This window comes from Corvus kubaryi, unplaced genomic scaffold (assembly GCF_017639235.1).
Source record: "Corvus kubaryi isolate FWS band 111438036 unplaced genomic scaffold, C.kubaryi_AGA036_p1.0 split3-73, whole genome shotgun sequence".
Lineage (NCBI taxonomy): Eukaryota > Metazoa > Chordata > Aves > Passeriformes > Corvidae > Corvus > Corvus kubaryi.
Genome location: NW_024582091.1, coordinates 40,696,490 through 40,723,041, shown reverse-complemented (window position 1 = coordinate 40,723,041; position 26,552 = coordinate 40,696,490). Strand labels below are relative to the sequence as shown.

Below are 26,552 nucleotides of genomic sequence, written 5' to 3'. Positions count from 1 at the left end.
ATAAAGTAAAAGCCACAAATAGGACAGGTTACATACACACACTTTAGAAAAGAAGCTATTTGGTAAAGGCATTATTTTTAGATGAGTTATCTGAAGAACTTCTTGTCCAGAAATAAATTACTGTTAACCTTGCACCCCATCTTTAGAAGGGGCCTCAAGCTGAAAGGTACAGCAAGGCAATCCAGCCTGAAGGATAGTTTTGGAGCATCTAGTTTTCTATTCAACAGCAGGAGCCATTCAGCTTTTCCTGCTGCACAGATACCACTCCACTAGTGGAGTGCACTTTTAAGTGCACATTAAAAAAATATATTGTAACAGCACAAAAATGTTTCTTTCTGTTTCCATTGTTGAAACCAGAACGACAATTTTCGGGCAGAATTATTTCTTACAGCTACCAGCTTGTTCCTCTATTAGACTTGCCATAAGCCCTCATGCTTGGGAACTCCACATTTGCTGGCAATGCAATTCCTCACTTCAATATTCCACTGTCCCTTCTTGGAAGAGTACTGCCTTTGCTACTGCTGAAGGAAAGACAATGACTTTGATCAGCTCAGTAGCCTCAACCTGTGAACAAGTATGCAATACCATTTAAGAAGAACTATAATTTGTAAACACAAAGTTCTGAAATAGCTGCACATGGGAACATTTTGACTCTCCTTTCTAGTAACCAATTTGTATTTTTAGTTTTGTATTTTGCCAAAATGCTGACAGGTGACAACATGAAATTATTGTCATGAGCTGCTTACTTGAAATAATTTATTTCCTGACATAGATCAATGTTTCTGTGAACACAAGATAAATAAGCAATTCCTAGAACAGAAACCTGTGTCTGTGTTTTGCACTAAAGCTGGTACCTCATTCTAGGTAAAGAATTCCTTGAAGGAGATCAATAAAAGTAAACCATAACACTGGTTAAGAAAAGATGCTAAATGAATGCTTCATTATATTTTTCCACTTTTGAAATTCAGATCAATAGCAAACATTTTAATACTTCTACCATAAAAAGCCTAAGACTGTACTATAGTATTAAACATCAAGGATGCTGCAGGTATTTCTCCTGTGCTCGCACAGACCTGTTACCTGTCTTTTCAATTACTTGACTGGACATTTCTTTGAAACTGCTTCAGAAAAATGGGATTTCCATTGACTATCATATCAAAGCACATATAGTAGCATTTAGTAAGGTTGAGTAGCTTACTAAGCACACAAACCCACTATTTATGAAGCAGCTCTGCAAACTCATCCGGTGTTTTCTTATCCCAGGTGGCACATTTTAACTACTCAGCATATTTGTAGCTGTAGAAGTCCCACTTAAAGAATTTAGTTAACTGTGCTCTTGCTAAGTGAGAATGATTAAAATCTAGCTCTCTAATTATGCTGGCTTTACACAAATAAAAAATAGTAACATTTTTACTGTATATTAGCACAGAGACTTATCTCAGTTAAACTCTGAGGATACACTGTTTTTAAAATGCACAACTGCAGATCTTTTGCAATATCAGCTTTCTTGCCAAAAACACTTTAAAAAGTATTCTCTTGTGTACTACAGAGTTCTACCAGACTTGCTGAAAAGCATTTACAGTACTAACTATCATTCTAAAAGGCCAGGATTTTGTTTACTTTCTTGGTGAAGAACCGATCAATCATCTTTCCACAGGAATCACTGCAATGTCATGAGACATTACAGTTCCAGAACAATCACTGTGGCAAGATAGGAGTAACTCCTCCCATGAGCAGAGCTGCACACTGCCTTCACACAGTACATGCACCCTTGGGAGGAAAGCGAAGAGACAACAGACCTTCAGTGTTACCTATTTGTCTCTCTAGATCTGCTGCCTCATCTGGTGTTGCGCGGGGGAGGACACCAGGATCACTGAAACTAGTACGCAGCAGGGTCCCCATCACGAAAAAGAAAAGAATCCCACCAATTGCAGGTATAGCAGGCGTAATCTTCTCGGACAAATATGGACAACTGGAAAAAGAAAAAGAATAAACAATCAACAACACATAATGCAACTTGCTCTCAAAACCTATTTACCTCTATAAATGCATACAAAGAATTCACTTTCTTCTCTTCATACATTACTTGCCTTGGAATGCTTGTTGAAGCTGGAATTTCTGCTTATGTGTTCGTGACACTTCTGGAATTTTTCATAATACGTTCAATATAATAAAGGCACTAGTAGCACAATAATGACCTCACCAATATGCAATACTCATTTACATAAGAAGATAAAGTATTTTTATCACAAAATAATAAGCTTATATATTTCTTCACCTGCTGCCCAATTGCATAAAAGTAAATTGGGCAGAGAGAAGAAAGGGGAAATAACTTGAAGAAGCCCATAACATGATGAAATAAGCCACACTGAAATACATAATTAAGTCTATAAAACAAGTTTATCGTCTAGAAAGATGGTGCTCAAGAACTTCTAACACATTCCTTTAACAGCCTTGTTGTGTATCAATATTATAAGACCTCTACTGATTTTCTTTCTTAACCCATTTCTTGTAACTTAGTAAACTTGCTTACTCATTTACAAGGTAAGAAGAATGCAAATGACAGTGCAACACACCTGGGAGGAGCAAATAATCCAGGGGCATGTGTATGGCAACATCAACAGCCCTTGACCAGGGCAAAAACGGCTCTGTGCTTACCAGATTTACAGTGCACATGCAGGGCTTAAGAGTGGATTACAGTTTTAGCAAATTTTCCTCTGTGCTTCACATGATTAAATTTGCTTTTATAAGTAAAATTTTATAATAAAAATGGACAGAAACACTGGAATCCAACCAATACACAAATATAAGCATCTCTTTACAGCTGTGCAAAAAGAAGGATATGAACACTTAGACATTACAGAAGCACTGTAGCACTATCTTAGAAAACACACAGGCTGAAGACTCTCATAGCCCTTATATTAAGTAGGTGTGGGTAGAATACCAAGATGGCTTCACCTACTTCTGACGTTTGCGCAAGAAGTCATAAAATAAGCCTAAAAACCTGAGTCAAAAATCATCAAGTTCTATGCCTTAGAGCTTTATCTAAAATTTCTAGGTATCAATCAAGTTTAATCAACATTGTCTTCCCTATTTCTGCTGACTGCCTTCAATGATGATTCAGACGTGCAAGCTTTTGCACTGCAAGTCAGTTAACCTCAGTGGAATGTTAACTCTGAGCAAGTGATGACAATGTCAGCTCCACTGCTCATCACTTCTGCTGACAGGATGGGGAGAGAATGGAAACACTTTTCATACCAGCTACCACGTACAAAGCATTTATCTCCCTGCATAATCCTCTTAAAAATACTTCGCTGTTTCACCAAACGCAAAGGGTTTCATGGATGCAGTGAGTCCATATGCATTACGCGGTGCATAACATAAGTGGAAATCATGTTTCCCTACATGAATGCAATACTACAGGTGCAACAAGTTACAAAAGATTAAAAAGACAACTGGGTATAATAAAAAAGGCCAGGACCAAGAGATACTGTGGTTTCACATAACAAATAGACTGTTGAAATACTAGGAAACATCCTTCAAACGTACACTTTCAGGAAAATCTGCTTAAAAGACCCTGATTTATGAAATCAGTGCTAACTAAAGGAAGCATCAGCAAGACATAAGCCTTGGTATAAGCCTTGCTCTCTTCATGTCAGACAAGCCAGTCAGAACAAGCAGCCAAAGAGAAGCTTTCATATCACACGAATGTCCTACTGCTCAATTTATTTCTTGCCACAAAGGATTACTGAAATCAAAACTACTGTAATATGCTCAGACAAGAGTACAAATAGGCTGCAAGAAAGAATGTATTTTTAAAAGGATTAGAGAGAACGTGTACATTAATGAACACTAAATATAGCACAGTGCTCTTACTCTTCTATTGGATTATTCATTATATGTACCCAAGAAATTGCAACTGTGTCGAAGTCTGTTGACCAAACAAGAGTTGTATGTGTGCAAAAGGTAACATGAGATAATCTCAGGGTAGCACAGTAGGCCCAGTACAATTTCGACACTTGCCAACACAAAACCAGCAATGGTATTACATACACAATTTAAATTCTCACTGATGAAGAGCAGAAACTAAGGGCCATCATGACTCTAACATGTTTCCTTTTAACAGTAATTTCATACAAAATTGGTAGAAAGAACAAATTCCTGTGCTAAAATACTGAGAAAGCCCAACATTGCTGAAAAGTGATGTTAGTATAGCAAAAAAGCATGAAAAAAATCTGTCTCTGCCTTGCTGAACCAAGACCACCTGCAGTGAAAAAATCCTCACTCTCAAAGCCCTGTATACTGTTCACAACAAGCAAGTGTAAGGTACTCTCCTTTGCCTAAAGGTGTTTTCAAGTTTTAACAACATGTATTTTACCAACTTTGACTTGGAATTAATTCGGCAATAATGCAGAAAAGAATGAAGATGACATCTTTGGGAATAATAACCAAGTAATCTTCCACCAATTCAAAAATTATTTCAAGCTAAGAAACCAGTCCTTGCAGCTCCTTACAGAGATTCAGACAGTAAGCCTGGGCAGGCCATTTAATAGTGTCGGATTTATGTACAGACCATATATCACATGGGCTTGCAGTAAGCTAAATGACATGTCTCCTTTACAAAGGCTGAATTAATTTTTCAAATCCCTGTGAGCTAAATTTAAAAAAAAAAAAAAAACAAACCAAACCCAGTAGATACTGTTAGATCTTTTTTTCTTCTCGTCTTTTTTAAAAGAAGGGGGAAAAAAATCTTACTTCTTCTGGGTTATTAAAAAATCCACTAAATATGACTTCAAATTAAAAATGTGGATCTTAGCTCAAAATTGTGAATATATCTGTAGAAATACACTTGCATATTTATGTATTTTATATTTGCATGCTTATATAACAAATATTTGTACTGCTATACTAAGTCAATATTATTTTGAACATTTCTAGTGTTACTACTTTTAGAATTGTCAAATATCGAACACAGGATTATCCTTCATATTTGCTCAAATTCCTTAATTAATTTGCTTTAATTGAGGATGTATCCCTTCAGGCATCAGCTTTCCTCAGATATTACCAGAAATTTATTTTTGGAGGGTATTTTCAGTGAGTTTTTAAAGCAAACATTAGTGGGTATTTCCTGACAGTCAACCTAGCCACCACCAGCAACACTGTGATAAGCAGCAGAGAGCTCCAGGACAAATCTCTGTCCTACTGCAGAGCAAGCAGTGACAAACCTTTTCCAACTGGCACCTGGTAACTGCTAGATGTGATCTGACATCCTCAGTTTACATCTTAGGGCAAAACAATTGTTCTTAATCAGCATCTGTAATGACACCAAGTACTGACTAGGTCATTCCCAGAAAACACATTTTTATAAAGTACTACTTGACCACAGATCCCATTAGAAACTGTTACTGTGAAAATAGCTTCTTCAGAGAAAAATGTTTGGATCTGCATATTACAAACTGTAACATAACTTGAATTTTTGAATTAATTAATAGAGAACTTTTATACTTTTAGCCCTGCTTTTTGCTTGGCTTCTCAGCTGCTTTTTTGCAGCATCATGTGAAAGTCTGCATGAATGTAGGAGGGAAATAAAATCTGGTGGAAGACTAGTCTGTCACAGCTCGATAAAAATACAAAAGATAATTATCAAGCATCACCCCTGTGAACAAACAATGCAGGAGAAGTACAAAAGCAACTCTTACCACCCAGCAGCCCTCTTAACTGTGTAACCGTGCTCCCTGTGGCTACCGAGATGAGCAGAAAAATACACGTAGTAACTGTGCTAAGGAGCACGCATAGTGAGAGTCCCACAGCTTTCAAGCATGGTTATTAGAAAAGGGGAGGAAAGAAAAGAAGTCTCCTGAAGGCCTTTCCTGGAAAGATGAAGGCTTTCCTGAAAGGTTCGCTGACAGTTATTCACTGATGGGGAGACTCAGTAAATGACAAATCTATCCAGTACGGATATCTGGAGATAGGCTAAGCCTGTATTTAAAATAAAAAACCCCCAGTGTTTTACACTTTGAAGGTTTAAATTAATATTTGCTCAGTTGGTAGGCAGAAAACAATAAAAGTACAAATTTCATGCAAAGATGAAAGCCATCACACTTAATTACACTAACTTAGAAAAAGACCCCTACAAGTTTGGCTAGCAAGACTGTTCAGAGGATACTCTATGTCAAGCTGTTCATCAATACAAAACTCTTTGTAGCAGATATAAAATACACGTACTCTAGGAAAAATATAATATCAATATAATCGAATGAAGTAACATACGGAAATAAAATTACTATTCCTTCTCCTACATCATCAACTTCATTTCTGTTTCTGCAGGTACTGCCTGTTTAATATACCAGCGGCTACTGGTATGCAGGTGATATCCAACAGAAGAGAGAAGGCTGGCACTGTGAACCCTGGGTTCAGTTCCACATGTTACAAGTTAACATCTGAGTCTGAATGAGACTGTGCTGCTTTTTTTAAACTAGCCCAAAGGGTTTGTTGTTTCTCCTTCCTCTCTCATTTATGGCTCCTCGCAGCTTACCCTTCCTTCAACTCCACTGCATCATTGCTCCAAGCCACTGTCCCAAACTTCTGCCCTTATGCCAACACAAATCTTTGTCAGGTTCGTGAGCAAAGTTAGTTTACTAAAATGTATGAAAATGACACCATTTTGTTGACTTTCTGTCTCTCTAACATGCACTTGAAAAGGATATTGGCACAAAGGGAGAAAGAAGCACACACGAAACTACAGGGAGAGGGAAATTTGGACAGTGGGAGGAGACCTCCGTTTCAGCAGCTGTCAGTGAGGTTTTCATTCATACCACAGCCTCTTGTGAAACCATGTTCTAACCCTGACCTCTTCCAATTTAGACATGGCAACAAAATACCCATATATAGACAGATTAAAGGCAAAGCAAGCCTCTGGGCTAAAAGAGCAAAAATAGCTCCTAACTTACTTTTCTAATGGTAAGTTGCCAGTTCAAAGAAAGCAGCCAAGGACACGCAGGAAGAGCAACACAGACAGAGGAAGATGCAAAGATGGGCAAAATGTGAGGGCACAGCAAGAACCTTGGAGGCTGCTGCCTGATACAGAATATATAAACAGGACAAAGTCTGATCACAGTGAAACAATTTCACTGTTATAGGGTTTGGAGGGTTGCTTCTTTTTACTTGTTTTTCAGAAACATGCTGCTTGCACACAAAAAATGTGGTATAATTTGAGTATAGATTAGTCCAAGTAATGTTACATGAAATTCCTAAAAATTAGAAGATTAGCTAAGGAAGTTCTGCATTCGTTTCCTACATCTGCCTCATTCTTTAGTACAGCTTCTAAAAACCTTATAGATTTGTTTTAATTGATATTAAGGAACACACAGACTAATTTCAGTAGGATTTGAAATGCAGTTTTAAAAATTAATTTATTTCATTATTATTTTTTGTTTTGAACCCTCTTTCTTAATCATACCCTCCCTCATTTCAGAATGGTAAAGCAGTTTCAAAAACTTAAGTGGTAAAATACAAGACAAAAATCACTTTTCTGATAATTTGCTTCATTTCAAATCCAGGAAATTTCGCAATGTTTTGAAACGTTGCAAGCATGTGAAGACTACAGAAAACAGAACAGTTGTCAAACAAAAGGCAGAATGACAACAGGAACAGAAGCAATAGCCAGAATACTATCTCCTCATCATCTTAATAATCTAAAATATTATACCCTAATCAGAAAGGCGTATTTATTGAATGGATTGAGACAAGAGGCATTTAAATATACCATTTAACCTTGCTTAAATGCTTTACTGCTTTATTCTCTATTTTACAGTACTAGATGCATCCTATTTTTTCTATACTTGCTATATTTCTTGGGCTTAACTCCATTTAGAATTAATTCTAATTGAAAATAATTTTTAAGTGGAAACCCATATAAACGAATAATAGTTACGAATAGTAATTCTACTGGGTAACTAAGTATCCTAGCCTCTACCAGCACACAGAAATGATTACTTAAAACAAAGACGACTAATATGATGAAATCACACAGATACCTAAACCATCATGATCCTTAAACCTAATAAGGTAAGTACTTTATAGGTTCTCTCCAACCTATTACAAAATAAAATTAGCTTAACATTACCCTGAACAGCAAAAGCTTAACAACTGGTCTTCAAAGTTTCATGTGGAAACATGATGCAGTTTGGTATTTAAAGCTGTTCAAACCCATAAGAAAGAGACTGCAGGGACCTCTCTCCTCTGGTTCAAACCTGTAAGTGTTCAATGGAACTCCTTGCAGCACTGACTCCGTTACATTGTAATGCATTACCATTGAAATAAGGGTTGGATTTGGATGTAGGAGTTTAGATGAAGCAAAGCAAGCACTGTTGATTATGACATTGTAGAAGATAACCACAAACTCTCTCCTAGAAGTAAAGATCTTAAGGGTTTAATACAACAGATATATAACAATCAACAGCCTTGCATGACCTCCCAATTTTTACTGCTACGTGAATTAATTCTAATGATCCGCTATCAAACTTCAAAGCTGGAATAGATAAAATGCATAATGCAAAATGAACCTGTCTGCAAAACAGATGTGGCTACTGAAGCTCTTGCAAGGGCAGGTAAATTTTACTTTGTTCTAGAGATAAGGAACATCATTGTTTTACAAAACACCAATTTAAAAACATTGATTGCACCAACTGTTGGCCAGAAATTTCCAAGCAAGGTAGTAAGAAAATGGGAAATATCTACCAAACTGGTATATACATCAAGTGCCTGACTCTTGTGAAAGGTCAATGCAAGTATGGCATCTCCTCAAAAGACAAACTCAGAAAAGGCATGGCTTCCAACCATGCAACAAATTGAAGTCTTGCTTTATTGCTATTTCCATTCCCTGACTAATCACTTACTCAAAAATCTAAAAATATATTTGTACTTAAATTTTCCAGTTTTGCATACAGTGCAAGGTCTGGTTTTCACAGTATAAGACTCAATGAATTCCACTCAGTACATAAACTTGTAATTTCTTTTAAGCAGCCCATATAGAACACTTTCTTTCCTGTTGGGCTTCATATTGCTTCCTTACTATTTCTTATTATTTCCTGTTAGGTGATTTTATAACTAAACCATCAGGTTAATCCCAAGTACTAATGAACCAAAATGAAAACTGGGACAAAACAAGCGGAAATGCCTTACGCCACAACTAAGTCCCTAAAGGAGTGTGAGCTTCTAGACAATTTTTCACAGGATCCTCTGGAAACTGAAGCACACACAAATAAGCTGCTGCCAGTTATTGGACTCTGAGCTTTCAATGAACCTATTAGTTTGTTTTTACCCTCCTCAATCTATAAGATCTAAAGGCTAGATGTAAAGCCTAGCTCTTGCTAAAGAGCAAAGGCCTGTCAATACAATCCGTACCTCTGGCCACACTCCACTGTCACCCTGTACAGCACAAATGAGCTGTACACAAATGGCTAACACTGAGTTAAAACAGAGTAATTATTCTTCATCTGTTCCCTTTTCTGAAAAAACACCAAAAAACCAACCCAAAACCACCAAACTCAAAAATCTCCTAAAAACATTCATTTTCTGTTTGATCAATTTCCTTAAACAATTTCATTCACTGTACAATTAATGAGGGCCGGAGCACATGTAGGAACACACAGAAAGCAGGAAAAAGTTCAACTGTGATTTCTAGATCCACTCAGTTGCTATGTGGAAATCCCACCCGTACTAATACAATGTCATGAATAGTGGATCCAGGGTCTTATTGTCATGATTTAACCTGGCGGGTATCTAAACACCACACAGCTGCTCATTTACCCTGGATTTTTATTTTTTTTCCCCCTCTTCTTTCCTCTGTAGTTCTCCATATCACAAGTCTTTTGTATAGAACACACAAATGAACATTCATCTAAAATACAGGGAAAAAATATTTACATCTTAACTTCTCAGTGAAAGCCACTATAATAAAAGTCTTTGAATATTCATTAAAAAGCAGACACAGCACTTCCTAGGGCTCCTTTACTTTTAAAAATAGAGAACTGATAATCCTACCCACACCACATATCAAAAGTGTATCTCACATTGTTATAAATAAAGCAACTGGAAACATAAAGCTAGAAGGAGGATAAAACCAAGAGAGCTTAACCTCCTCTTCCCCCAAAAGAAGCAGAGCTGAGCAATTCAGCAACTTGATCATACAAAGACTCAAGAGGCTTATTTGTAGTAACTTCACAGCCATGAGTCTCCACAAGTGCTGGGGGAGTTTTACCTGAAATGGCATCCTTTGCTTTCTCCTACCGCCTCCTCACGGTATCATGTGAATTCTCTTATCCCACACTAAGCACTCACTGGAGAGGCAGACTGGCATACTGCAGGCTACTTCAGATTAAAAAAACCCCAACAACTAATTTGCACTCATGATTCCAAAGCAGTGCCAGATCTCCATATCTAAAAATGGGTCAGTTTAAATATATCAACTTGCTAAGACCAGCTTGAGGCAAATAATTTATTTCATAGAAAAAATAAAGCACACAGTGCTTCCTCTACACAGAAAGCATCACCACTACAAATATTTGGATTAGCAATATAATTGAAACAGCTAGGAATAGCCTTTTACTGTTCTGCATTAGAACTGAGATTTCGGTGCAAGTCACAGAAGTCCAGGCATGAAAAGTTTAAGAAATACCCTACAATGAAAAATTGCTTCTGAATCACCAGAATTTAGCAATGTCATAGCTTTTAATAGCCTTCAGGGATGTGTGCAGAAAAGACTGCACTGTTTAAGTAATGCAACACTTTCGTCTGAGAATTTCCTTTTTTTGGAAGACATTTAAATGCTCTTTATAGACTTCTATGTTAAATACTTATCAAACCTAGATAACCATGTTCAAATTGAAAATCAATGGCTTTATCATATACTTTTCTCTGTACTTCCACAAACACATCACCAAGAGGCACTTTCCTCTTGGGCAAGGCCACTGACTGAAATTATTAATTTAATATTCTCTTCCTGCACACTTCTTTAATTCACCGCAAGTTATTTCTAGCATACATCAATTCTGTGATTTAAATCACCTGTTTAAATAAGAAAAAACATATCCCAGCGTATTTTCTCTTAAGTCAACTACATCAAGAAATACATATTACAGAAAAATACAATGAAAGTTATCACAAAAATGCTACTTCAAAAATGAAAACCTAAGGATGAAAATCATCCCAGTTAATGGTTGGAACTTGACAGTATCACAGAAGGTTCTGTAGCAAGCTCAATAACAAAAAAATTTCCACATTTAAAATAATTATGTTCTTCACATAAATGCCAGTCACTTAAGAATGACAGTTACTTTACAGTTATCTGCTGTACAATATTTTGACTGCTAATGCATAAACCACACCTGAATGTAAGACAAACAAAGAAATGCCCAGTTTTTACAGTTTCTTAAAAATATTTTATTCAACATTCCCATTCAGTTTTAATTTTTTATCATATGCAAATTTCCCTTTCTACTGTTTCATTGAGATTTTCAAGCCCTTTCCCAACTAACATGCAATTTTGTCCAGTACAACTCCTAATTTTAATGTAAACCAAAACAGGATTTCAGGTAGGGGAGATTAACAAACACAGGGTGTTACTGCTATCCTTTGAAAGTGTAATTTTTTTTTCAATTTATCATCTGTCTATTTTTGTCAGACTGCCAAAACTCTTAAAAATTGTCACAAGAAGGTGAAGCAAAGAAAAGGTCTTTGTTACATCTGCTGTGACTATAAATTTCAAATTCTTTTCTTCTTCTAACATTTCAATTATGCAACTTGTTAGCACCTGTATACAACATGATCCCCAGCCACACTGTAAGAATACTTTTTTTGCCAGTATTTATACAGACATCAGTAGACAGCTTTGCAAATGGAATGATGTGAACTCTCTCCCTAAGGCAAACCCGCCATGAAAATCAGAGGAAAGCTCAGTTACTTCATTGTTCCCAGAATATACTCTCTGGAATTGCAACACAAGATTTATTCTCCATCTTTCCATTGTCAAAGATGTTCTGCTGTCCACCTTCCAGTTTCAGATGCTGACATAAAAACAATTCTCAGACACTCTCAACCATGCAAATACCACACCAACTCTTGGTCTTCACTTTGACATTTTTACATAAACAGGAAACCAGTAGGGCACAAAGCTAAATAGAAATGGAAATCTTTTGAACATCCAGAACAATTGCACAGAAGCTAAAATAAAACAAAGATTGCAACTGACTGCACAAAATGACATCACATTATAGCCTGTATCTCTGTAGTGCACCATCTCTAAATGTACATCAGTGATGAGCATCGTATTTCACTGAGTCCTTCAAGCATGGATATCATGAGCTCCATCTTTTGCCCTGGTGTTTCTGTGTTTAACCAGTTTTGCTGCTGTCTTTGGCCAATACCTCAGACTCTCTCCTGGCTGAACTCTGGTCACCAGAGGACAGAGGTTGCCCAGGCCCTTTTGCCAGCTCCAAATGCACATGATCCTCACAGTACCAGAGGGGAGCTGCAGATTTTACAACACCCCACCACTGTCCCAGTTTATCTGAGGATATTTGCAACTTGAATTTTAAGAGAAGCTGCTACCCTGGGTTAATCAGTGGCTTTACACACAGCAACACAAACAGACCATAATCAGGAGGAAGACCCGAGTTTGGTAACCTTCTGCAGCCTTCTTCTAACCTGTCTTCTGATTACATCTCTTCTCCATGGAAAAGCTTGCCTTTCAGGTTGGCAGAACATACTACAGTCAAAGAGATGAGCTACATATAACTAAGAAGCATGCTGATTATGTCACTTCAAATAGCTGCACTAAATGAAAGGATAAATGCCCAATGTGTTGCTACTCCTTCCTTTTCGTGTCCCTTACACAACAACAAAGTTCAGGTTTGTGCCTAATTTCTGAATAGTTTTTCTATAGAAAGGTGCAACATAATGGGGATTTATAGCATTTTTTGTCTGCAAGTGTTCAGAAAGGAGCGACCTTGGTGCATCTTGCTCCTAGTTCTAAAAATTACGCTAAAGCTCACAGTGAATAAGTGACAAAGCAAAGTGTACATCCATAACTGCAGCAGAGTAAGCAATTTCTATTTACAAATAAAGGACAGACCAGGAGCACAAGCTTCTGTTTCTTCACAGGTATACAAAACCCCTTTTTACTAGACCACTTCCATTCCTGTCTCATATTTGAAACTTTTTCAGATACATTTCTATTCTGTCCATGAAGTCAAAGCTTACAAGGATACAGAAGATTCTAATGAGATTTTGCTGAATGCATGAAAAAAGGACTGAAGACTACATGTCTTATAAAAACCAGACATTATCCTAAACCACACTCTAATCTAGAGAGAAACTTCTATTTCAAATTTATGTTAATTAAAATGCTAAATATTACATTTTTGTCCTGAATTGCAACACAACATTAATATCCTCTATGTCCCAAATACATATTAACGACCTTGCTTAAAACATGCAGAAAATACTAGGGCTGGAGGGAAATAGAAGTAAACATGCAAGAGCTAAGAGTGCAATTATTCTATTCAGAAAAGCTACAAACCTTAAAATAGCAAAGCATGGCAAATACCAAGTCGCCAGTACAGCTGTATTCATTCTCCCGAAAGATTTTTTAATACAACTACTCTTGAATTAAAATTCATAGCCATCAATGCATGTGAGCCCTATTACTGGCGTCTGACTCCTCACTGACACTGAGAAATACTAAGATAAGAGCTCTCTGCAATTTTTCAGTCTGTTCGAACAGTGAAGAGCCATTAAAATGTAACAGTCCACATCTGCCAACCCGGAACGATTGCCAGGCTTGTGTTCCAGGCTCAGGCACTATGCAGAGGATATCATCAACTCACTGTGAGCATCCTCAGGACAGCACAAATCTCCCTCTTTAAACATGAACACACTCTGCTGCTTCTCAACAGCAGTGATAACACCTTCAGCTGCATTGTGTTCTGTAACCTAAAAAAAATGTAAACACTTGTTCTGAATGTCTGTCCAACCCTAGGGTAAGGTCCTAGGAAAAAGACACCATTTAGGAACACGATTAACACTGATTTTAATAGAACCTAGCGCCAATATGAATCCAATCTTTGAGAGAGTTTTATTAATTCATACGTTATTAACCCCTTCTCTCTTGTTTCTGGAAACATACATACAACTGACAGAAATAATTAAAATATCTGCAGGCACACTGCCCTTTACAAAAACCTCTCAAAGTACTTCTCTTATGGTACTGAAGAGCTAAATTAAACATTAAATCTCTATGTCAAGGAAATCAGAAAAAGTAAGCAAAGTGCAAATGAAGGCCCTGGTAGCACTGCTGGCCAGAGGTGGACTGTTAGAGACAAAGGGGTATAGGACTACAAAATAAGCACTGAAAATATTTTGGAAACATATGGTGTAACCCCCCCAGTTGTTAATGTGCTACACTACAACCCTACAGTGCAATTGTCTCTATTGTGTATACGACATTATAATGTTCATACTGTAATTAGCTAAAACTATATATGCTTTCAAAACAACAAAGAAACATTCCTTATTTTTTGAACTACTCTGCACTCAGATGCTTGTAGCTTAGCCAACCCTCTGCAGCTGCTTCGACACCATGCCAATGCCTTCACTTCCTCAGCCTTTCTATCCTTAGGAAAGGATCTCTGGAGACCTAAAGAGTATTGCACAAATAGTACTGTATCCTCCAACTGTTGCTAAATGCAAAGTCCATTTTTGTTTCTTCTGAAGGACACTGAATGTGTGCATTGGACTTCATTTTTGATTGATGAAATAATATTTTATTTTCTTCCCTTTCAAAAATGAGACAGATCAACCTAAGAGGGGCCCATTGCAATAAAGGTCAGAAACAGTTCAGTGGATGGGGCAGGAGACCGGGAATCGGTAAAGCTGGCTTCCTGGATCAGCCGGCATTCTGTTGCGTGACCTTGTGCTAAGGCAATTCACCACACTATCATCCCTCTTCTTTTTTGCAGCATACACCTATCCAGGATATATTCAAGACAAAATTACGTGCCAAATCCTGTATGACTAGAAATTCCCCAGGTTATTTATTCTTATGGGGGATTTTTTTGCTGCCAGTGAACACTGATGATGGTCTTGGACACACTACTGTATAAAAACACTGTCTAAGCAGCAAGCAAATCAGCTGGAATCTCTAGGTAATACTGAAATACAAATAATTACTAACAGGAAACACTGCTTGGCTTACACAACACAACAGGGGAAGAAAAAGGAAGAGGACTTAAAATAGTAACTCCATATGTTACTAAGCTGATTATTAGTTGTCCCATTAAAAAAATACTATGGTTGCAAATTAAAATTTTAAGAATTTAAAAAAATTTAAAATTTGAGGTTGCAAATTAAAAAATTAAGAAAATTTATCAAACCAGAAATGTTCCAGCTTCTCCTAAAGAGACAAGGTGTTTGTCCTTTATATGTTTTAATCTTGCTTTATAAAATGATACAATTCAGCTTCAAACAAGAACTTAACTGTTTTTCAAATATATTTAATAGGAACCTGATGCTGACAGACACATTAGCAATAGCTTCTTTCCAAGTATAGTCATCACATGTTTGTCAATGTTTTAGACAATAATTCTAAGGAAATGACTTCAAAGTTCTGGGGGATAAAAAGTTTCTAGAGATACCTGAATTCTCCTTTTTTTCTGTAAAGTGAATGATAATGAGAAACATGCATGTTCCAAGAAAGTAATTTCATTCAAAAAAAGCCCCAGACTTTCTGATTTTCAGTATCTGAGCCCTGAAGCAATCAGATATTATCTATTTGCTACTGTGAGGAATAACACTGTAGTCCATACAGACCAAAGTAATTTCCTCCATCACCAACATGCTGAGAGTAACTTTTTGTTTAGAGTCCAAACAAAGCTCCTCTTCCTCTCAGCCAGCTTAGTCATTTCCACTCATGCCTTGTGCTGACACAAATGTTCCAGGGAGTAAGTGCTAGAGTGAGAAGTGAGATGGTTGGTTGGTTGTTTTTAAAATTGCTGGCTTTCATTGTTTAGATTTGTCTATCTCTTATGGTTGATTGTTAATAAATAGCTGATCACCAGCTTTCAAAGATCTGAAATAATATCCAGTTAAACTGTAAACACAGCTACAAGAGAGAAAAAGCTTTGAAATATTTTTAGGGAAAAATCAGACACCTCCATTTAATCTGAGGCACAGCATAGGATTGACTGCAGCACAGTAAGTACTATGTAGTAACACTGAACTTTAAAAGAAAGCAACAGACATTCATAGATAATAGGAACAGGTGTTATTAAGCAATTCCTGCAGCCTGTTATAAGTGAGATGACTGATTAAAGAAACGAGCCAAAGCACATAAAAATCCCTGACCCTTTCAATATTTTAGTCTTGATGGCCACAGAATTTTACAGACAAAACTTCTTCAAACAGAAATCCCAATTTCACTCAGCCTCTTCAAAACAGTTATCTAAGTTAAAACAGGTCATCATCTGCAGAGACATGAACTGCCTTTACAAAGCAAATTCTACCATTACCATCATAACAACGAGGGAAGTTTGTCTTTTGTTATTGATTTTGTTATATAGCAGTTCTCTGAATCCCAGATAATGAAAAAAGTGTTGGTGTTGTAGGAGAGTTATTGCTACTTGACATAAGATTTACAATTTCTTCTTGCGTCAAACAAAAATAGTTGCTGTATGATTTTACTTAGTAGGACTGGAATCTCCTTGGGATAGAACAACAGTTAAGTTGTCAGTTTTATATATATTCTCCATACTACATCATATCATTATTGATAATACTTCAATAACGATATGATTTCTAGGCTTAAGTAAATTATAAAATAATCCTATGATTCCATGGGTAAAAAATTTCCTACACTGTCAAACTTCCCTTATTTTTTACTTACTTTCTTTAAATCTTGAATACAGATATCAAGTGTTTTGCACCTCCTACTTGCAAGAAAAGCACATCTCCACGTCAGTCTCTCCAGCATTTACTGTTAGAAATTTCTGCAAACTGGGCAAATCTGTATTTGTCCCCAATGCCTGTATGAGTTGATTAAATCAACTCCAGCAAACACAGAATGAATCACATGAGACTAATCCAAAAGCCAAATGCTCAGCGCCATCTTTAAGATGACACAAACACCTCTAAATTGGGAAAGGATTAACACTGGAGCAGGACTACAAATGGAGTAAGTAGTGAGGCTTACTGACCATTTGAGCTGGGAAGCACCAAAACACCTTCCTTCAAATCTAATAGTTTTCCTCAGTTCACAGCCCTTTCCTGTGAGCAGATCAATCCCCATGGTCAGTACTGAAGAGTCTTGAGTGTTGGTTGTCCTTCCACCCACCATGCACATTAGCCATGAGACATGGATAGCAGCCATAAAAACAGCACCTTGCATTCACAGTGAAATTAAACTTTTAGAAAATACCTATCCAGGAAAGTATCCTGCTAAACAGTTCTTACAAATGAAAATGCAAACATTTTTTTTATTCCTAGGTAGGTATCAAGACTATCTCAGCATCTGACAAATACTTCAGTGCTCCAACACTGCAGACGCCAGACAGAGGACAATTCCCTCTGCTCAGCAGTGAAACAACTACAGGGACTACACCTGAGAGCCTCTTTATACAGAAGGATGTTGTAACTCAGTGGTTTCAATTATCTCGAACTGGCAGGAAGGAACTATATTCCAGTGTTATAAACCTATAATAAAAGAGAAAAGAATCATTTTGGGGGGAAAGGCATTTTCAATGCAGCATTGACTGAATGCTTAATTTTTGTTCCTTTCAGCACTGCTTCCTTTCCAACAAAAGCAAATTCTGAGTGACAGAAAAGTACATTTCCCTCTCTGCCCTGCAGCTCACTCTCTGACTGTGCAATCAATGGCAAAGTCTGAAATGGGGAAAAAGAAACCCACCAAAACCCAACAGTGCAGTGAATGATGAATGCCATACAAAAATATATGTCCTTGTATGGCCTCAAGCTTCAGGAAAAAAAAGATCCCTAAATAAATGCAAACATCCAAGAGAGACAATCCTTAGTTAACGACGTTTTTTCTTTGAAGTATTTGTACTATCTGCACACCACCACTACTGTTTTGTTAAAGGATGTGATATTGAATAAATTGGGTTGAGACAATGGCAATGACCAGCAAGTGCCATCTTGTTGACAAAGTGTACAAAAATACACTTCATGAAAGTCCTCATATAGTCAGGCTTTTATATGTTATACAGGTGACACTCAGACTCGATTTGTATATTATTTCAACCAGCAACACCTCTTCTGGCACTCTTTTTGTTACTTGGTCTAGCAAAGCAGAACAGAAAGACACTATCAACTGCACTTTGGGTTTTAATCATGTCTCATTCGCACTCAGTATCATCTTAATTCAAGGTAGGACTTCAAGCAATTTGAAGCAACTTTATAGGTAAATCACCCAATCCACTTTATGTTAATTTACATGTAATTCTACTCACCAAAGCAGAAGTGTCTAACAGAGACATTAGGAAGGAAATACAGAAACTCCCTGTGTGTACAACCTTTAACTTAAACTTGTTTTTGCATGAAGTCAGTACCCGCATTTAGGATCTTGGAGTCCCCAAGAGTAATAATGGAGTTTTGGTTTCCACACCCATGTGAAGCTGGATACACAGACACAGCATAGGGTTAAAGAATTCTCCAGCTACAAGGACAGCAGAGGAACCAGTATGGATGGGAACTGTAGACACTACAGGAAAATTCATGAAAGAAGTGAACCTGAACCGACTCTTTCAGGAGAGGTTAAAAGAGCAATAACAGACATTTGCATTTGAATACAGAAATAATGGTAATGATAATCCAGAAAACTCAAAAAAGCAGCATATTAAACCAGAAATTAAGTAGCAAGCTTTTGTAACAAGTCTAAGAAAATAGCTATATGTTACCATATGAATAGCAAGCAGCAAGTAACTGCATTTGTGAAACCAATTCTGACAAATGAACTCTGATTTTGCCTTAAGGACCATAAAAAGTGCTTCAGAACTCGCTTTGAAAAACCAAACTGAAGAAATACAAAGTAAGCAAAGACAAACTACAACGCAAGTCTTATCTCCCACTGTCATTCTTTCCATATTTACTTATCAACTGAGGTAAACTAGTGACACTTACAAAGAAATACCTTTTTCTTGTCCTGTCCAGACACACAACCCACATTGCCTAATTCAAGGTCCCACACTCTTTGCAAAAACACCAGCACAGTGTCCCAAACCCTTATTCTACTCTGGACTGACAAAAACCTCTACCTCGTCTAAATCGTAACAAGAGCTCACAAAAGCAGAATAACCCATTAATATAAAAGAAAGAGAAGAGAGAGGAATTTCTGAAGAACAAAATCCATTCCATTTGCCAGTACAATCACATTTTTACCATAGTTACTTTGGAAATTTAGATTTTCCACATGTAAGTCAGAAAGAACATAAAGTGCTGACCCTCTATTTGACAGCCTGCTTCAATGACTTTTTTCTCAAATTAGTAAACTTTTTAAAAGCAGATTACTGATCCTAGATTACTACTACACTAAACAACCCTAATTTATTAAAAGGGCTGTTATGAAGCAACTATGTTTTAAACAGACATATAAATTAACTTCACTGAAAACAGCAGTTTAAATCTAATTTTATACAGAAGAAAAACATAAATTAAGTCATACACAAAGTAAACCAAGGCACATATACAGTAAACCAATCTACAGATTACAATGATGGATCCTGTAAATTACCCCAAAGCGAACAACTATAAAAGTCTGTATCTTTGATACAGAGCAAATAAAGGGACTTACAGGAAGTCTAGACTTGATTACAGTTACTTAGCACTTTTTTGCTAAGAGATAAAAATACATTCTTGATGAACTCCTGAAAACCTGGGAAAAGCTCACTTATATTAAATAATAATCTTCTTAATAATTATTAACTTGCATAAAAATAGTAAAATTCTGTCTGTAAGAACCCTTTAATAATAATGTTAAAGCTGCACATTTAAAGACTTTCAGCCAAAAGAATTATCCTCATCTAAATTGTTTAATTTATAGGAAACCAATACTAATCCCTAGATTAAGAGAGGCATATGATTAAAAAAAAAGATCAACCAGGAGCCGAGGCAGAAAATTATGTTAACACTTCGTACTGAAAGCTTCACAAGTAAGAATTTGTGCAGCTTGTAAGAAACTCATTCAGAGTATTTATAAGTTACAATAAGCATATTGATATGATGCAAAATATGAAGGCTAAGAAGCCCAAGTTCAGTAAAACGAATATTATGTCACTGCAATGCGCAAGTGGGAAAAGATATGTTTAAAAGGTGAGGTCCAAAATCTGCAAGTCCAAAAAAAAAGCCCATGAGGATCAAGGAAAACTCATCTCTTGCAGAGCAGCTTTGCTAGGACAGAACAGCAATATGGTTTTGAAACGTGCAAAATTAGAACTTTAATGTAGGGTGTACTTGGAAAATGACTGCTCTGCAATGTGAAAAAGCAGAGAGATTACAGACAAAGGTAGGACTCCACGTGACAGAAGGAGTCAATTAGTCCTGCTCTGCCCACACACCCTGCACTGCACAGTCCTGCTGCCTACCCGTGCCAGCCTCCCTGGGAGCCGGCCCAGCTCCCTCTCCGAGCAGAAGGGCAGGGAAAGGGCGCTTCCAGCAACTGCAGGAAATCACAGCCCAGTCCATGAAGCACCGGAACTGGAGCACGGGAGAGCAAAGTGCCATACCCACAGCTAAGGGAGCGGACTAGAAAGATCGCTCTCTTCTGCTAACAGTACCTAACATCAGATTGTCTCAGCTGAAGAAACTGCTGCCTCGCTCTTTGAAACAAAGACCTGTATTTCCCCCAAACTTATTAAGTTTACTACCCTTTTGATACCTGTTTTCATATTCAACCTTTGCCAAGGCTTTGCAAGGGTTTTTACAGCCACTCATTTTGATATTCTCTAGCTGAGCATGAAATTCATCCCCAGTAGACAGCCAACACAAACAGCATTTAAGGTCTTTTTTTCTAGTACTACATTTGCTGTCTCACTCCTATTTGAAAAAATAGCAGCCACTGTTGTAAAGCAGAAAGCCATTAAGTCATCATTTTGCCTCAGTATTTCATTTTGCTTCCTCAAAACCACTTCAAAATGTTATTTTTACTCATGGTATTGCTAAATACAACTACTAAAAGCGTAGAAAAAAAGCTCATTATAAATAACACTAATTTCACTCTCAGCACAACATTACATCATGCTGCTACCAAAGCAATCAGAAAAGCTGGCAATCACATACCAGATACAGTAACAGGATACATTAAATACTCCACAACACATCATGCAAACTTGAAGAGCTTTTTAGCTACAGAAACTTTAAGATTAGTCTTCTATTAAAGCTTCCAAAGGTAATGGCCAAGGTTACAGGACTGCCACCTGATATTAGATACCTGAATTGTGTATATGAAATTACAAGCATCTAGATTGCTCACCATAACAGGTGGCTTTCTTGGCAAAAAAGGGAATTAAAGATGTTTTGCACTAAAATCTATCCCCTCATGCAGAGTCATAGAATTTATACAATCTACAATCTCTAAACTCTTCTGAAATAGCTGCATGTGTAAATCTCACAAGTTCCTAGGAATCTGCTAGACTTCGTTGTCTTCACACGTCCTGAACAAAAATAAGAATCTAATATCATATACAATTCTGTACAGATACATAAGAATACATCCTTATACATACACGAGTATGTATACATACATGAGTATGTATACATACGCGGGTATTCTGACCCTCATGGTCCCAAGGAACTTTAAAGTGCTTCCAGTGTAACTATATCTAGCTATGGAGCAATCCAAAATCTAATTTGAAGTTTTATCTCTGAAGAACAAAGGTGACACAGGCATTAGCTAGGTGCAGGGGAATTTGAGAAATCTGAGGAAGGAAAATGAAAAAAGGTTCAAAGCAAAGGCTTGGCACTAGCAGTGCCAGAGTCACGCTTTTTTTAAACCAACTGTAAAAAGCTGACCTAAACCTCTACAAGGGGGAATTTGACAATACACTAAAAAATAATATATGAAAAGTCAATATAAAAAACCTTGCCACTTTTAACATTTGCTAGCTGTAAGTCTGAACATCAGTGGGAGTCCATTCTGATAAGAGAGCTTTACAGCCATATCTTCACACTATGGTACTACTAATCATAATCCATATGGTATTCTAAGGAATAAAAAAATGTATTTGGCCTGAGAAAAGCTGGAAATTCTTTTCTCTCCCAGGACATCTGATAAAGCAAGCACAGAAGAAATATTTCTGAAATGTTTTCTCTCTCAGAACTAACTATTTCAATTCAGCAATTGGTTTAAAAATCGCTAAGTCTGCTGCAGAGACACACTGATACAGGTAAGAGGAGGTAAAACTGACAGTGCAAATCCACAAGTCCTAACAGCCATATTATTCTTTGGCCTAAAAAAATTCATCAAAAAAGAAAATGTTCTACCATAAACTAAGTTCATCTTAAAAAAAAAAAAAAAAAAGAAAAAAAAAGAAGAAATTTAGAATTATTAAAAAACCCAAACATATAAATTCTGATTAGTGCACTTTAACCCATTTTAACTTTGCAATAGTAGTGATGCATACCAGAACAAACTTTTTGATTTCTTCACTCTTTTTCAAAACACCACCAGGTTGTGAAGTAATTTTTTTTCTTGGCTAAAAATAAATGTGCTATGAATCATCAAGAAAACCATTACACAGCACTTCCTGAGCTCTGCTAATTCCTTTCAGACATAGAACTGCAGTTTTCATCCTTTCTGGAGCCACTTTCAGTAGAGTCAAGGCACTTCAAAACATCATTACAACTAAACCTGTCCTCTGTATATACTTATACAGCAGTAGCATACGACTGTAAATTCACAGCTCCTCTGTAAAGCAATTTTCAAGAAAAGACTTTGCTAGATTTGTGCCAATCTTTTACTACAAGAATCAGCACTATACAGGAAGAACAAAATTGCCAGGCTGCACTCTAGATTATGAAAAACAGAAAGGGAAAAATGGCACAGAATACCACACAGAAGATGAAACTAGATGCAGACAGATTAAATGGTTGACAAAACAGGCAAAATTTAAAACATTAATGCAACAATAGGCATTATTAAAAAAAAAAAAACAACCAGGACCCACACTTAAATCTCTATAGAAAAATGAAATTTTTCTTCATTGTGATCTTTAGCCTCAAAAGGCCTGAAGCTAAATTTTTTACTCTTAAAACCACACTCTTTTCTGAAAGCTTCACATTTTTTTTATGAATTGTTATCAATAGCCTTAGATCATGAATGAGAGAAACATTTTAAAAACCTTGTTACATGCTGGTTCTACTCCAACAGTGAAAACAGTAAGGGAAGAAGCTAAGATGCTCCTGAACTCCACTCTCTGCCTATCTTTCGACATCACCAATAAACAAGGCCTTACCCAAAATGCTAATTAAAAAAACTTGCAGGAAGGAAGAAACATACACAAATGCCAATCTGGATTTTTTCAGAGGCAATTTATTTTAGAGATTTTTTTTAAATTTATGGCAATATTGCCTGCTGCAATCAAATACTTCCCTGCAAGATTTATACCAGCCTACCAATTACGTAGCAAGTGTTCCTTTATCTGACAATGCACACTTACTACTCCATGGCTGATGCTCCATCCCCGGAAGTGTTCCTAGCCAGGTTGCATGGAGCTTTGAGCAACCTGCTCTACTGGAACAGAACTGGGAATAGATGATCTTTAAGCTCTCTTCCAGTCCAAACAATTCAATGATTTTGTGATCTGTGTATTAAAAAGCCACATACTTTGCTTTTAAAGAAAATAAAGTTATTCCTGTTACTTTTGCTTTAGAAAGAATATATTCTCTGCTACTACCTGCATCAATACTGATCAGATTAATTAAACTCTCGGGGGAGTGGAGAAAAGACCAAGCAAAAAGGGAATAATATTGATTCCTCATACTAGTCTCTTTGAAAATAGACTTTTCCAAGAGTACTTCACAGACATTTACAATATGCAACCAAATATTCTGCATCTTGACATACCTACTCCACGAAGAAAAACCTCTGAAATCTGTTTCCTTTTCCTATCTGCAATCACAAGATGTTAACGGTTTAAGAATTGGAACTTGAAAACCAAATACCAGGAAACTCATTCTGACATAGAATGTGTTTAAAAATAAGGACAATAAAGAGACATGACAGAACTGAAGAGAGGTAGAAAACATTTGAATAGAAAAAAATATTAACAAACAGGCTGATAAATACATTGCATATTCTGACATTTTTGTTATGTAGAGCCTTCACAGAGAGCAGAGCATGCTACAGCAGGAGGCCCCGTATGAGAGCTCCAGTTTAAATCCTCCCAATTCAAAAATCTCCTGCTGGGAGATTTTTATCTGAAGAACTTAATTAACAGCAAGTTTAATATAGGGTCTCTGAAGTATACTGTTGGTTTTCATACAGAATAGCAAAAACAAAACAAGACAGACTTAAGCAGCAAAGGGAATGAATTCTGTTTGTCTCACAAAATGTGTTATCTCCCCCTTCCTTCCCACAGGGTGGAAGGGAGAGGTATGAGAAAACATACAGCCCTGCTGAACAGAACATCCATCACACAGAGCTGACCCACCCTGCTGCAGGATGGTATCAGATACACTAGGTTCTTTCCTAAATACTCAAGTTTCTTTTTGGATGCCGAAGGAGTTATTTCTGGAATTATGAAAATTTTACAAATCTCTTCCCATGACCTTTCTGACATTCAAACTTTGATGAATAGCTCCCATCTAGATTGCTCATTCTGAGAACAAAATTTCATGTTCCTTTTCCTTAGCAGCAGATAAATTATGGATTGTCCACAGCAATGATTAAACACAGTTTACAAATACACTGGCAGATCAGTCATTTGTTCTTAACCCCGAAACGCCTGACCTTTTTTCTGGCATGAGATTTTTCTTTCCAACCTTACAATGGCCCTTGTCAAAATCAACTTTTAAAAGCTGTTCCGTACCATATCTCACTCACGTCATAGGTTCCGCAGGCTATTACTAGTCATACAGTTAGGAACAGACACCAGGCCTAGAGACAAATCAAGCTGCAATATCAAGCACTCCCAAGTCAGTAAATGTCAAAGCCATTGCCAGAAGCAATGGGCAAGATGCCTGGGAGCCTCGATCTGCCCTTGCCTTGTGTGCATGCATTATGGTCAGTTCTTATTTATAGAATTACATCCCACCACTGCCCACAAGGCTGCTCCTTGATTCAGTTAAAAAGAAGAATCAACACCCATTTACTGAGCAACTAACTACTCAGTACTCTGTTTTCTTCTCAGCATTTGAAATACAGCTTGAGACCTTCTCTACTGAGCACTACTCAAGTTTTTCTAGAAAGGTGGACTCCTCAGTTTCCTGATGTGGTACTCAATAAGGCTCATAATTATATCAACTAAGCATCTTACAAAACGCTGTCCTGAAAATACATCCCTAAAACCTATAAAGCATTACCTCAAAATTTGAGATGGAAAAAATTCAGGTGCAGAAAGGCAAACAAACATTCAAGGTTTGGGTGTCCAACTGAAACACTCAGCAGCATATCTTCCACACTAGGTGTACTTGCATAGTATTTTTATTACATATGAAAGCAGAATTTTGTATTTACTTAATACAAAATTGCCATTAATTCAATTGTACATGAGAGATTAGAGCAATTAGATTAAGATTTTCTAAGTTAAATTCTAGATTCTTAAGTCAAACCAAAAAACTCCACAAATAGTGACTACAGAAATTCTGATTTTACGTGAATTACCAAAAGAAACCTGGGAAAGGTAGGAATACTGCCCAGATCTCAACACAACACTGAGCTCTACTCTATCACTAAATTCTAAAATAAAGTCAACAACATGGCTAGTAGTCCCAAGCTTCTCAAATATATATACTTGGCTGAAAAATGTAGGTCACCATACTAAAAATAAGAGGATTACCTATGAAAGGCCGAAATTCTGTTACAGGGTAGGGGGAGGACATGCAACATGACCAAAAGTAAACCATACAAGATAGAAAACTACACTGATGTCTACCAAAACATACATACTGAAAGCAATTTTGCACTTGAATGCAATAGCATGCCAGACAGTAATATAATGAAGGGAATGGAAAATAACACCATATTTGAAGGTCTATTAATACTATGTGGGTCAAATTCTAATAACCCAAAACCTGGCTGAAAAGAACACTCTCATAGGAGGCTGCAAAGCCATTAGGGATTTTGTCCACTGCCAAAATACTTTTTCAGTCCCCATACAGCGTGGGAATTGATGAATACTAGGGACCTGAATACCTGAGACAAAAAAATAAATATAAAAATACAACTTCTGCAGAATATTGTGAAAAAAAGCTAGATGAATCTAGAAGCTAGAAGATCCAACTAGCACATGCTCAAAAATAAGTATCAGAAGTTATTAAAGCCTAAAGGC

The 26,552-nt window shown here is 36.8% G+C and overlaps 1 protein-coding gene across 6 annotated transcripts in view; it reads right to left on the bottom strand.

Moving 5' to 3' along the window:
- Positions 1-26,552, bottom strand: part of ZDHHC14 (zinc finger DHHC-type palmitoyltransferase 14) — a 95,862-nt gene that overhangs the window by 40,197 nt on the left and 29,113 nt on the right. For 4 of the 6 annotated variants that reach the window (XM_042016161.1, XM_042016160.1, XM_042016163.1 and 1 more), the window contains one exon: positions 1,800-1,972. In XM_042016161.1, coding sequence (XP_041872095.1) covers positions 1,800-1,972 — 173 coding nt within the window. The remainder of the gene's footprint in view (positions 1-1,799; positions 1,973-26,552) is intronic. The other 2 variants (XM_042016162.1, XM_042016164.1) reach the window with 1 other exon arrangement.